The 13,248-nt window shown below is 42.2% G+C and overlaps 1 protein-coding gene across 1 annotated transcript; it reads right to left on the reverse strand.

The window, feature by feature from the left end:
* Positions 1-1,491: 1,491 nt before the first annotated feature.
* On the reverse strand, positions 1,492-13,192 carry CCDC43 (coiled-coil domain containing 43). The gene is made up of 5 exons (XM_088470667.1): positions 12,981-13,192; positions 7,678-7,768; positions 6,468-6,603; positions 4,635-4,690; positions 1,492-2,136 (listed from the first exon to the last, which is right to left on the reverse strand). The coding sequence occupies exons 1-5, from the start codon at positions 13,158-13,160 to the stop codon at positions 1,949-1,951; spliced, it is 651 nt and encodes a 216-aa protein (XP_088326793.1). The 5' UTR covers positions 13,161-13,192; the 3' UTR covers positions 1,492-1,948.
* Positions 13,193-13,248: the final 56 nt, after the last annotated feature.

The raw sequence follows: 13,248 nt of genomic DNA on the forward strand, positions 1-13,248 counted from the left end.
ATGACGTCTACATACTGCAGGTTACATGAGGGTGCAATAACCTATATATACCGCCCTCTATGTGCACATAGCAGTCTCCACTACATACAGTATACAGGCTTTAGTAAACGGGTGTCTAAGGTTTCTATATACGTTCTATCATGTATACATCCTATTATTCCACATTAATAACCCTACTGGGGCACCTTAAATATAGAATGTGTCAGTGATCTACTCATTAAACTATTACCATACTGTTCAAATTCATCAGTTTGGTAGGGATATCTAAATTCATACTTGCTAATTATTTTGTAAGACCTATTCCCTTATACTATACATCCGTTGGTTCATACTAATGCATTGGTAATGTGGTTTGCATGTGCTAGTTAATGCTTGAAAATTGCATTACATTTAAAAAAGAAAAAGGATAGAAGCAAAAAGATAAATAATAAATGGAGACAGGAATGGATCACAAAGCTATGATATAAGGTTATTGCCTGGAAATTGGAGGAGCCAGGACTGGAAGTGGGAGGAATGAGTAGAGAGGGAAGGAGTCAGGTCATTCTTAAACTGCCCATCCCCCCTAAAAGAAAAGTCTAGTTCCTCCCCTGGTACACTCTACCAGCCATGGTGCATGATGCTAGGTAGATTTATACGTACATACTGTTACAATCTGTATGCTCATCTGGACTTTCAACACTAGGATTAATCACAACAATTGTATGTCAAACATGATTGTAAAAGTGTGTGTCTAGTTTTAATCCTGACTGGGCCAAACAAAATATCCATTGTCTATACCAAAAAAAAATAATTTACATTTCCACAATGATGACCTCAATCCATTAGTACTTTTAGGCGGGTGCCAGACTATAGATAGACAGTAATAAGGTTGACAATGTCTAGATAGACAGGGTGTGGATCATGAGGTCTATGGTAAATAGTTAGACAATGTTTGGGTAGACAATGGAAGTTAGGCAATAGGTCGACCTGGTCTGAATGTCGACTGGTAAGAAGGTCAACCGGTATTGAAGGTCGACACATATGGTCAACACTTTTTTATTTTTTTTTCTAGGTCTAATCTTCACCCTAACCCTCCCTCCTGGTGCCTAACCGTCGGGGTAGGTGCCTGACCCTAACCGTCACTTCTAGTGCCTAACCCTAAACGTCGGGGACCCTAACCGTCGGAGTAAGCGCCTAACCCTCCGGTGAGGGCCTTATCCTAAAAAGAAAAAAGGAGAAATGTGTCAACCTTTTTATGTTGACCAAATGACCCTGTCGACCTATTGCCTGTCTAACTTTCATTGTCTACCTATTTACTGTAGACCTAATGACCATGACCGGATTCCAGATTGACACCAGTTGTTAGACAGTCAACAATTCAAAAGCTAAAGGATAGCTTTACTATTTTACAATCTTGATAGCTGCTTAAAGGTATTATATGGATACATATGTTCTATTGTTGTCCAAGTTTCATTATTTGTTTTGCAAAGTAAGTTTGTCCATTCACAAAGGTCAGTGTGCCAGGCTGTTTTATTTGATATAATTTACAAATGTATAAATATATTTTCAGTGCTGAGGAGATGGGTCCACAAGTGATCATGTTACAACCCCCCACCATCCCTTCTGCTGGTCAAGATGAGTTAATGGCTATCTTGTTCAGGCACCAGATAGATGGCACTAGGTGAGGGGGGAAATAATACCAGTTACATTTTTGGATTTATTAACAATCAACTCTGTTATAAAATTAAGTTGGCATTTTTCTTTTGCTTCCACTGCAAATCGAAACTCCCAGTTGTTTTTGCAACACCAGTTAGTGTTAAAGGCAGGATTGACCAAAAATGAGGTATTGTTTCAATTCTGAAGGACCTTGCCACTATTGATTCAACAGTAAGATTCCCGTAATTTCAATGTAGAAGTTATGTCCAATACAGCCATCCACCCAACCTGTGCCAAGTCTGTTGCAGTCAATTTATCGCTTGCGCTCTCCCTTTTGTGTGCGCTTTTTCTCCTTTTCTTTACGCTCCTGTTTGGCTTGTTTGTCTTTCTCCCGCTGCTGCTTGTCTTGCTCTTTTTTCTTCTGAGATGCATCCCGCATCGCATCTCTTTCATGTTTCTTGGCATTGACTATGTCTGCCAGGTTGGTGTTCTTGAAGAGTGCTGAACTCCAGTTAAAGGTTCAAATAGTATCAGTATTTAATGGGAGGGGAAAAAAAAAATTATATAAAAAAAAATAAATTATATACACACATACAGTCAGGTGCATAAATATTGGGACATTGACAGAATTTTCATCTTTTGGCCTCTATTCACCACCACAATGGCTTTGAAATGAAACAAACAAGATCTGCTTTAACTGCAGACTTTCAGATTTAATTTGAGGGTAATTACATCCAAATCAGGTGAACGGTGTAGGAATTACAACGGTTTCTATATGTGCCTCCCACTTTTTAAGGGGCCAAAAGTAATGGGACAAACTAAACAATCCTAAATCTAACTTTCACTTTTTAATACTTTGTTGCAAATCCTTTGCAGGCAATTACAGCCTGAAGTCTGGAACGCATAGACATCACCAGACGCTGGGTTTCATCCCTAGTGATGCTCTGCCAGGCCTCTACTGCAAATGTCTTCAGTTCCTGCTTGTTCTTGGGGCATTTTCCCTTCAGTTTTGTCTTCATCAAGTGAAATGCATGCTCAATGGGATTCAGGTCAGGGGATTGACTTGGCCATTGCATAACATTCCACTTTTTAGCCTTAAAAAACTCTTTGGTTGCTTTTGCAGTCTGCTTCGGGTCATTGTCCATCTGCACTGTGAAGCGCCGTCCAATGAGTTCTGAAGCATTTGACTGAATAGGAGCATATAATATTGCCCGAAACACTTCAGAATTCATTCTGCTGCTTTTGTCAGCAGTCACATCATCAATAAATACAAGTTTACCAGTTCCATTGGCAGCCATACATGCCCACGCCATGACACTACCACCACCATGCTTCACTGATGAGGTGGTATGTTTTGGATCATGAGCAGTTCCTTTCCTTCTCCATACTTTTCTCTTCCCATCACTCTGGTACAAGTTGATCTTTGTCTCATCTGTCCATAGGATGTTGTTCCAGAACTGCAATGGCTTTTTTAGATGTTGTTTGGCAAACTCTAATCTGGCCTTCCTGTTTTTGTGGCTCACCAATGGTTTACATCTTGTGGTGAACCCTCTATATTCTCTCTTGTGAAGTCTCTCTTGATTGTTGACTGACACATATACACCTACCTCCTGGAGAGTGTCCTTGATTTGGCCAGCTGAAGGGGTTTTTCTTCACCATGGAAATAATTCTTCCGTCATCCACCACAGTTGTTTTCCGTGGTCTTCCGGGTCTTTTGGTGTTGCTGAGCTCTCCAATGCGTTCTCTCTTTTTAAGAATGTTCCAAACAGTTGATTTGGCCACACCTAATGTTTTTGCCATCTCTCTGATGGGTTTGTTTTGATTTTTCAGCCTAATGATGTCTTGCTTCACTGATAGTGACAGCTCTTTGGATCTCATATTGAGAGTCGACAGCAACTGATTCCAAATGCAAATGTCACACCTAGAATCAACTCCAGACCTTTTACCTGCTTAATTGATAATGAAATAACGAGGGAATAGCCCACACCTGTCCATGAAATAGCTTTTGAGCTGATAGTCCCATTACTTTTGGCCCCTTAAAAAGTGTGAGGCACATGTAGAAACCGTTGTAATTCCTACACCGTTCACCTGATTTGGATGTACCCTAAAATTAAATCTGAAAGTCTGCAGTTAAAGCACATCTTGATTTCAAAGCTATTGTGGTGGTGAATAGAGGCCAAAATATGAAAATTCTGTCAATGTCCCAATATTTATGCACCTTACTGTATATACAGTATATATATATTATTTTTTTTTCTAAAACTGGCTACCTCATGCAAACCTATTCTCTGGTTAATACAGCAACAAGCAGAGCCCACTGTGTGCTCGCAGGTTGGGTACTGAAGTGAAAGAGGAGAAGCAGCATGGTCAGACTTCCATTTCATGGGGAAAGCCAAGTTAAAAGGGAGGGTTCTAAATGTGAACTTTACTTTTAATAGGATAAGTAGATACTTATTGGTTTAGAGAAAAACAGCATATCGGATGCAGAAAGTCACAAAATAAAATATCAAACGATTTACCATGTAAGCAGAGAAAAAGTGCACAAGTAGATACAAGCAATGTATAGACAGAGTAAAAAGAAAGAGGAACAGATGTAAGGTATCAGAGAAGCCAGGGAGTGCCTTCTCTATTGAACACGTCTAATATTAGTGAAGGTAGAGACATCATACAGATGTTGGATAAGAGAAAAGGGGGCAGATGTATTAAGCTCTGCGAAGTGATAAAGTGGAGAGTGATAAACAACCAACCAATCAGCTCCCAACTGTCATTTTTCAAACAGCCTGTAACATGACAGTTGGGAGCTGAGTGGTTGGTCGTTTATCACTCTGCACTTTATCACTTTCCAGAGCCTAGTACATCTGCCCCAAGGTATGCAAGAATTGAATCGAACAGTCAAAAAGCAAGAGGTTGCAGGACACACAAGAATTAAATGATGTAACATAACACTATAGAGAAGCATGCCGACAAATATATGGTAGTTTTTATATTTAACAGGATACATTTCTCAGAGCTCTGGGCAGTAGCAGAACTGGCCATGTCTTCACCTTCATCTGCAGTAAGTTTAATTAAGGAAATAATGAAATCTATATTCAATGGTGACAAAAGTATACAGGGTCAAGCTGTATAGTCAGTTACAGCAAAGATACAATCAACAATTCTCAGTATTACTATTTGGGCTGATACTTTGCACTATGCAATGAACTCTGTAGGCTTATATATGACCTGTATATGCTTAGTCATTGCTGCACGTGTATTTACATTAAGGGTCTCAAAGGTGTGATTGAAAGACAAATACCATTTACCACTGTTATACAACACAGAGGGGCATATTCATTTACCCGCAGTGTTTACTGTGTGGAGAAAGCTCCAAGTTTCATAGCCAGAGCTATTCAATTATTATTTAAAAAAACCTGTGGGTAGTGTGCGTTAACCCATAGCAGGTCGATGGTGGCCCAGAGGGCACGCGCGGCGTGCGCACTGCGCTTGCCCCAGAGCGAGCGCAAAAAGCTCACTACAAAAGGCCATCGCGACCATCTTCATGGCTGCTCACTATAGCTGTGGGTGGTCACCCACAGCTATGCGAGCGGCCAAGAGACCGTTCCTAAAAAAAAAGAGCACCCGCCTCTGAATCAGGCCCTGAGTTCTGTGTAAAAGATAGACCTCATTAAGATGAGCAAATCCAGTGAAAGGGGTGAGAATTCGCACCTGAACAAATCATGGTGCTTAATTACATGCTGGGAAAATATAGCTAGCTTTTGCATGTAGCACACCATAACAGTTTTAAATACTACTGTGATAGGAGTTCATTTAGTGCGGGTTGGGCACGGGATACCCGCGGTCAGAATCCCGACCAGTTTAGAATGCCAAGGCCCCCAGGTAAGTAAGCCTAACCCCTAGCCATCCCTCCCCGATGCTTAAACCTAACCTCCCCCCCGGCGCTTAAACCTAACCCTCCCTCCCCGCAGCCTAAACCTAACCTTCCCCCCCTGCAGCCTAACCCTTTACCCTAACCCCAGTACTTACCTTTGGGATTCTGGTGGTCGGGACGTCGGCGCAGGTATTCTGACAAGTGTTAGTATTCCGGCTTCGGCATTCTGACCACCGGAATCCCAGCGGTCTACATTCTGACCGCATCCCATTTAGGGCATGCCTCCACCCTTATTCCATATCTGTCTGTACACTGAATCAGTATGATTTACTGCAGGCCGCATGGCCGGCGGTTCAAATCCCGACAGTGTCTGCCCGACACAGGAGGAAATTCCGATCGTCTGGAGAGGTAAATATAACTAATCTAATCTCCCCCCCCTAACCCTCCTTTAGTGTGCCTAACCATAACCTCCCCCGGGGGGGGGGGGGCCCTAGCCCTAACACCCCCTTCCCCTAGCCTATCCCTAAACTACCGGGGGGGTGCCTAACCCTAAGTTATGCACATATTACTTTTGCCCCTTCAAACATAGTTTTGCCAAAGTGCAAAATTTGAACGTCTAATTAGTTCTACTCTTAACATTTAATGTATTGCTTTTGTTAATGCATGTCAAGCTCTCCACACAACTTCCAGAACAGCTAAGGTCCAGTGATGAGACTAAGTACATTCCCCAATGTGAATCATCTAAACTCTGCATTTCTTAGATGCCTACAGTAAGTAAAGGTAAGGTGGTAGGGAACACCTAGAGTCTTGGCATCAGGACTCATTAATGAAGTTTTAATGCAAGAGCCTCTTGCTGGCAGAGACTTGCAATTCCACAGCTGGCGAGCCATAGGTTACCTGGTATAAAAGATTAATTCAAATATTTTTAATCATGCAGACACACAGATGAAGGTTTAAAGGATATTCTTCTTCATCTGTAACATTAGCATACTGCGCCAACAGGGCAGCCTTTCTCTTCTGCTCCTCTCCAGATACCTCTTTGGGCCTTACCACAATTTGTGCCTGTTTCTCTATCATGCTGGCGAGAGCTTCTACCTCATCTAGATAGAAAGACAGACAGTCATAAAAGCAGCATTTTATAAACAATGGAACAATACATTTCATTCCCATAAATAGAATTATCATTTATTTAGAAAACACCAGCATACTTGGCAGCACTTTACAGTTTGGGAAAAATACAGTAAAAAAAAAAAAAAAAAAGAGACTGGATTTTACCAGACAGACAGAGAAGACAAGCTAACTTAACTATTCAATTTACAATATAAGATAGAAAAGGAAGTGTCCACCCGTGTGACAACAGATGGGACTGTGGTCTGCAATTAAAAACTTCCCATGGTCTCATCCTCACATGTACTAAACCTGAGAATGAGATGTTGAAGGTGAAAGGTTTAGAGGAGTACACAATTTTTTTTTATTTTTCCCATTCTGTAATATGAATATAGTAACCCAACTATAAAGAGCCATTAAATATTTTGGGAGTAAATCAAGAAGATAATTAGTAATCAACAAATGATAAACAACAATGACATTTAGGAATTAATGAATTGCGAGAAAATGCCTTATTTATTGAATTGAAATATGTTTACTGTTGATTACTAATTACAGCACTATCTGGCTACTGCCTCGCGGTTATCTTTCAACTAGGATGTATTTTTAAAATCTATTTTAGGAAACACTGCTAGGTAATTGAAATTTGATGATGAGACAGGAATGGAGGGTGAGAAACATGAACAAATATGAAGCATCAGCACAATTATTAAACACTTCAAGGGAACATAAAGCTGGGTACACACCAGACGATGGGTGTACCCAGCGATGGCATGATAAATTGGGTGGTCCGTACACACTGCACGATCTAGCGTACAACTGCCCTATATGTTGTTCTCCCGCCGCATCCAGAAGCATGGTGTCGTTCCTCAAATCTTCAGATTAGCCTGCACTACAGGCAGATCTGAAGAGAAGACAAACGACACATGGGAGAGCGCAATAATGTGTACACACTGGTTGATTTTACATTTCGTTTCGTCCCAAAACGACAAATCATCCAATATGTATTGTCCAGTGTGTACCCTACCCAGCTTTAGAGGATATGGACTCAAGAGTGAAATGGTAACCTTCTGGTTTTGCCTGGGCTGTTGCCGCTTCCTGAGCTTCGCGCCACTTGGTAACAATTTCTAGACAGACATCTTCTATTGAGTCTTCTTCCTGGCAGAACAAAAAAGAGGAGACCTTTTGAATATAATCCTAGGTATGGTGATAACAGCTAATGTAGCGAGAATCTGCTTGTCTGCTTGGAAGAAATATCAAGGTACACTATAAAAAAGACTGAACCTGTAATACGTACGTTTTTCTGTTTACCTTATCCAAAATGCTTGGGACCAGAAGGATATTGGTTTCAGATTTTGAAATATATACACCTTATACACTATAGCCTGAAGGTAATTTTATACAATATTTTTTTTGATCTGTGTCAGACTTTGCAGATCAATCTAATTGAGATACTGCGCCATCATTTTCCGCTGTGTCCCCAGCACAGAACAGGCTGCTAGTTACTCTATAAGTACCCCCTTTTTATTTTGAAATTGCAATTGCACATGTTTTGTCTAGGTAACCTGTAACTAAGCATTGTACTTCTTTTGTAAATAAAGTGTTCTTTATTAGTCTACTTCATATACATTTCAAAACTCAGTCTTTGAGTAAGCTATTAGATTGCTAAGGTTATACGTGATATCTGTTATTGCTTGCTATAACCAGGGGGAGACCAAACTAACTGTGTGATAGTTTGAGTTGCCTGGTCTGCACAATTGTAATAAAGTCTTTGGGGACCTGAGGCTCTTTTATATTTACCATGGGTGGTGCCAAACAGAGGTCTATAGTATAACAGGCAGAGTGGAAGTAGAAATTGCTAATAAATAGTGTGCTGTGAAGAAATAAGATCTGCTAGCAGACAATATACAAAGGGATGTACATCCACAGCCCAGAAAACATGCAAATAAAAATATTATGTATATATGATTCTGCGCTTCCTATTTCCACATGTAGACCAGTATATAAATAGAATCTATGGGCGGAATTCAATTCTCTCCAGCCCCTATCGCGCCCGATGGAGCTATTCTATTCTTGCTCCTGTCGGGCACGATCAGCTGCCAAGCGCTACACTTCAGCTCGCAGCCCCTGGGGGATGAGAGCTGAAATGTGCGAAAAGTGACATGTTTGGGCGCCCAAACATCACTTTTCGCGATCGCGCCCAGCACTTTGGTCGGGTTTAGCTGCTTTACGCGGCTAAACCTGACCTCTATGGGCGCGATCAGCGTGAAATTCTGGCACAATTGAATAGTGGCCCGCGATCTCCTGTCACTTTAGACGGGAGATGCGGGCCGCGAAATGAATTGAATTCCGCCCAATGAATGAAACCACTGAAACACATGATCACATTTTATATAGTCCAAAAGAAGTCCTTCTTTAAAGGTTAATCCACCTTATTAGCAAAGAGTTTCCACTGATCTTTGTATCCTGGATCTTCTGATGAAGGATCCAATAAGGTCGGAATCGCGTTAAGCTTGGCTCACTGTGGCATTAGAGATCATCGCTATTCACCACCTTCTTCAATTGGGGAGACACAGTCCGGACCTGTATCTATTACTCCAGCCTGAATTCCATCTAGGTGATTCTAGGAGGATCTTGGAAGCGGTGTTGCTCAGCCACAAACAGATTTGTGTTATATGCAGTTTTATTCATTTGATCCTGTAAGTGCATTTTTTTCATTAAATTTACCTTTTATCATAAGGTTTTGCACTATTTTCTCTTTCTGTTCTTGTATCCACCCATTGTTTGGGAGATACTACTGTTGTTTCAGATCCAGGATACAAAGATCAGTGGAAACTCTTTGCAAATAAGGTGGATTAACCTTTAAAGAAGGACTTCTTTTGGACTATATAAAATGTGATCATGTGTTTCAGTGGTTTAATTCATTGATTCTATTTATATACTGGTCTACATGTGGAAACAGGAAGCGCAGAATCATATATACATAATATTTAATAACAGGCAGAGTGATAGAATATTCAGTGTATTCCTGTTCATTCTAGCACCCTGCACCTGTCACAACCCGTGCAGTTCCTCTTTCCTGCATGGGTGTCTCTCTCTGCTCTGGTGCTTCTAGCACCTCTTGTATGTACAGCATCTCAGCAGTTTGTTGCATTAGTGGAGTGTGCTAGAAGCACCAGAGCAGAGAGCGATAACCCAGGCAGGAAATAGGAACTGCACAGGTTGCGTCAGCTGCAGGGTGCTAAAATGGACACTAATATTATAGTGTTCATTCTAGGTCTGGCATGTGGCAGGGCGCTAAAATGGACACTAATATTATAGTGTTCACTCTAGGTCTGGCATGTGGCAGGGCGCCGGACTATATAAAAGGCGCTGTAGCACGTCAAAGGTGCGCGCGCCCAAAAAGTGGGCATGGCCATCACTATTACGGACATGCCAGGCTGCCTCCAAGCTCTCGCCTCTCTGTGCACAGCATCTATCCACCAGTGGTGATCGCTGCACCGCAATTTTTCACACCCACGGGACACTGAAATCGGGCAGGGTGCGGCGCCCCGCTAAACAGCCTAGAGGGAACACTAGTATTATATCCGTAAAGATCTGCAGCAGCTGACAGCAATTTCCCCTCTCACAAGTAGGGCCCTCTTCCCTCGTGCTTCTCCTTCCCTTACTCATACTATCATCTACTCCCCACAAGGGCACCTAACACTTGGTTGCTTACAGCCTCTTGCTTGTTGAGCGCTATGATCGCTAATGCAGCAATGTTTATAAACCATGTCCTTGCCCTGCTGGTTTCATACTGTAAGTCACCATTTTCTAGTTCACTCGTTTGTTCATGTACTCTGTAAGACAGTGGTGCCAAACATGCGACCCTCCAGCTGCAGTGGAACTACACATCCAGGCATGCACTGCCACAGTTTTGCTATTATGGCATGCTAAAACTGTGTCAGGGCATGCTGGTATATGTAGTCCCACAGCAGCTGGATGGCCACAAGTTTGACACCACTGCTGTAAGGTGCTGCTGAACCCTTGTGGCACCATATAAATAACCATATAAATAAAAGGATAAGTAACATTGATGGAATGGTTCCGATGACCATTGGCTATCCTTGTAATGGTGAGGATTCAATGTTTCCTCACCATCATTAGTGTTTCCCCCCAATGGTTTTCCAATGTATTTGGGGGGCAGTGGCAAGCACTGTGATTGGCTCCTGGTGGCCCGGTAGGCGGTGGCTACAGTGTTCTGAAACAGCTGATGGCTGGCTGACAGGTAAAAGGGGGACAGGCTGGGCTTGTTAGTGGTGGGTGAGCCATGAGTAACAGTGTCACTCAGTATGTGCATGCCAATACGGGCCCAGAAGAGAGTGGAGACAGAAACTACTGGTGTAAGACAGAGAGTCAGAGATTGAGGGGTAAATTTACTAAAGTGAGAGTTTTTAGAAATGGAGAGGTTGCCCATAGCAACCTGGAATCTGATTGGTTGCTATGGGCAACATCTCCACTTCTAAAAACTCTCACTTTAGTAAATTTACCCCTGAGAGTCAGTCAGGAGGACTCAGGATAGAAACTGAGTGAGACTCACTAAGTCAGTGAGCAAATTCAATATGGACAGAGCGAAGACGAGAGGACGAATCAACAAGCCTGCATGATCACACGGAGCAGCCACACTGCCAGCAGTAGTGCAGCAAACAACACCTCTCCAAGTTATATAGTGTCACACTGAGCTTTAAAAATATAATGCCACCAGCTAAAAGTTAAATTGCGGAAGCACTTTGGGCCCGATTCTGAGTCGCACAAAAAAGCAGCCAATTTAGTTCCTTTGCCATAGTCACATGTGCTGTTTTACACTAAGGCAGCTACAAAGCCATTCCCTGGTGTACCAGCATGCATATAAATGTGCAAGGACTAAGATGCCCATTTTGAGTGTCTATAACAAGGGTGGGCAATAAGCAGCCCTCAAGCTGCTGTGGGACAACACATTCCAGCATACCCTGTCACAGTTTTACTATCAGATCTTGCTGGGATGTGTAGTTCAACAGAGGACCACTTATTGCCCACTCCTAGTCTACAGACATTGCATTAATATCTGGAGCGTAAAGACGCAAACATCGGTCGCACCAACTTACACAAGCCCTACTGTAGGTGCAGTTTCTCTGTCTGAGTGTGGTTAAGCGCCTCTAATCACAACCACTTTCAGCGACACACCCATAATACGCTGTATCACTATGCACCTTTTTTGCCACATTACCTACACAGTTCTTCCTGCATGTGTCTGAATCTCTATTGCGAATTTGTAGGCACACATGCACAGTGCGACTAGGGTTTTTCATATATGCAAAAAAAAATTATAAATTGCTCAACTCTAAGAACATCAGCATTCCAAGAGACTGCAGTATATTTACTAAAGTGTGGGTTTATAGATGTGGAGGTGTTGCCCATAGCAACCAATCAGATTCTACTTTTTATCATCTAGCAATTCTAGAAGAGTGTAGCTAGAATCAGATTGGTTGTTATGCACAACACCTCCACTTCTATAAACCCACACCATCAGAATCAGGCCCTCTGACAGGAAAGCTGACTAGCAGAACACAGCCAATTGTAGATATTTCAGCCAGCACATTAACTACATCTAATTTAAAGTGCAACCATGAGAGCAAACATCCCCTTGTGCTGCAGGTAAGCCTCCATCAAGATGAACATAATATAAGGCTGATTACAGACGTTTATACGTGTATTATAGAATTAAGTATCTGGTTTACGTATAAAAAAAAAAAAAAGGAAACATTGAAATACATTGTTATTTCAGAGCCAATGTTTTGTGACCAATGTTAAAAACATTGGTGCTACTGATGTTTTCTTTCAATGTCCAATCCCTACTGACTAATGTATGTATATTTGTTTGGGGTTGGGAGGGTTAACTAGACTTAAAAATAAAATTTCCTTCTGTACTAAAACAGAAGTAATATTACTATGTATAATGTACAATCCTCTTGGACAAAGCAGCACTTTTAATAGAGGTAGACTGACTCTTGGTTAGTTTCCAGGTACATACTGTACTTTGTATACTTTATATTACAAATAGGAAACCTGTGGCTGTCCAGCTACTATATAACTTCATTTAGTCAGGCCAGGAAAACATGCCAAGCATATGGTACTAGTAACACAGTGGTCTGCGTTATGTTACTTTGTGTGTGATGGAATGGGTCTTCTAAAAACTAATGTACAGTGTTATCTACTAAGGAAAGCCCTGTAATGGGTGACATGAGAAGATATGCCTGATGCCAGCTGCAGCCCCCTGACACTATCACGCCCCGGTGGCATGCAGCCGTAGTTACCCGTGCCCATGTTTTAGCCAGGGTAAAGTTACTCTCACCAGGAAAGCAGCCAGGATGCCCCTTAGCGCCTCGTCCCTCTCCTCGGGATTGTCCTCCTCTCGCAGCACCCCCTGGATGTAGGCCGGGTACACCTCAGGGTCCATTCCCAGCGCCTCTAGCCGTTGATCCAGCCATGACCCGAAATCACCGGCTACCACCTGGTCGTTGGGCGCCGCCATCTTCCAGCCTTGCCCGGCCGCTCTGGGTCCCGCCCTGGAGGAGGAGCTATGCGCCTAGTACGCTATCATTATAATACGCATGCGCCTG

This window comes from Taudactylus pleione, unplaced genomic scaffold (genome assembly GCF_031769625.1).
Source record: "Taudactylus pleione unplaced genomic scaffold, aTauple2 ptg000102l, whole genome shotgun sequence".
Classification (NCBI taxonomy): domain Eukaryota; kingdom Metazoa; phylum Chordata; class Amphibia; order Anura; family Myobatrachidae; genus Taudactylus; species Taudactylus pleione.

Coding starts and splice junctions, on each gene's coding strand:
- CCDC43 (XM_088470667.1), bottom strand. CDS start 13,160: ATGGCGGCGCCCAACGACCAGGTGGTAGCCGGTGATTTCGGGTCATGG. Junction 6,604..7,677: donor AGCCCAGGCAAAACCAGAAG/GTTACCATTTCA, acceptor CTTTCTATCTAG/ATGAGGTAGAAGCTCTCGCC. Junction 2,137..4,634: donor TGCCCAGAGCTCTGAGAAAT/GTATCCTGTTAA, acceptor ACTGGAGTTCAG/CACTCTTCAAGAACACCAAC.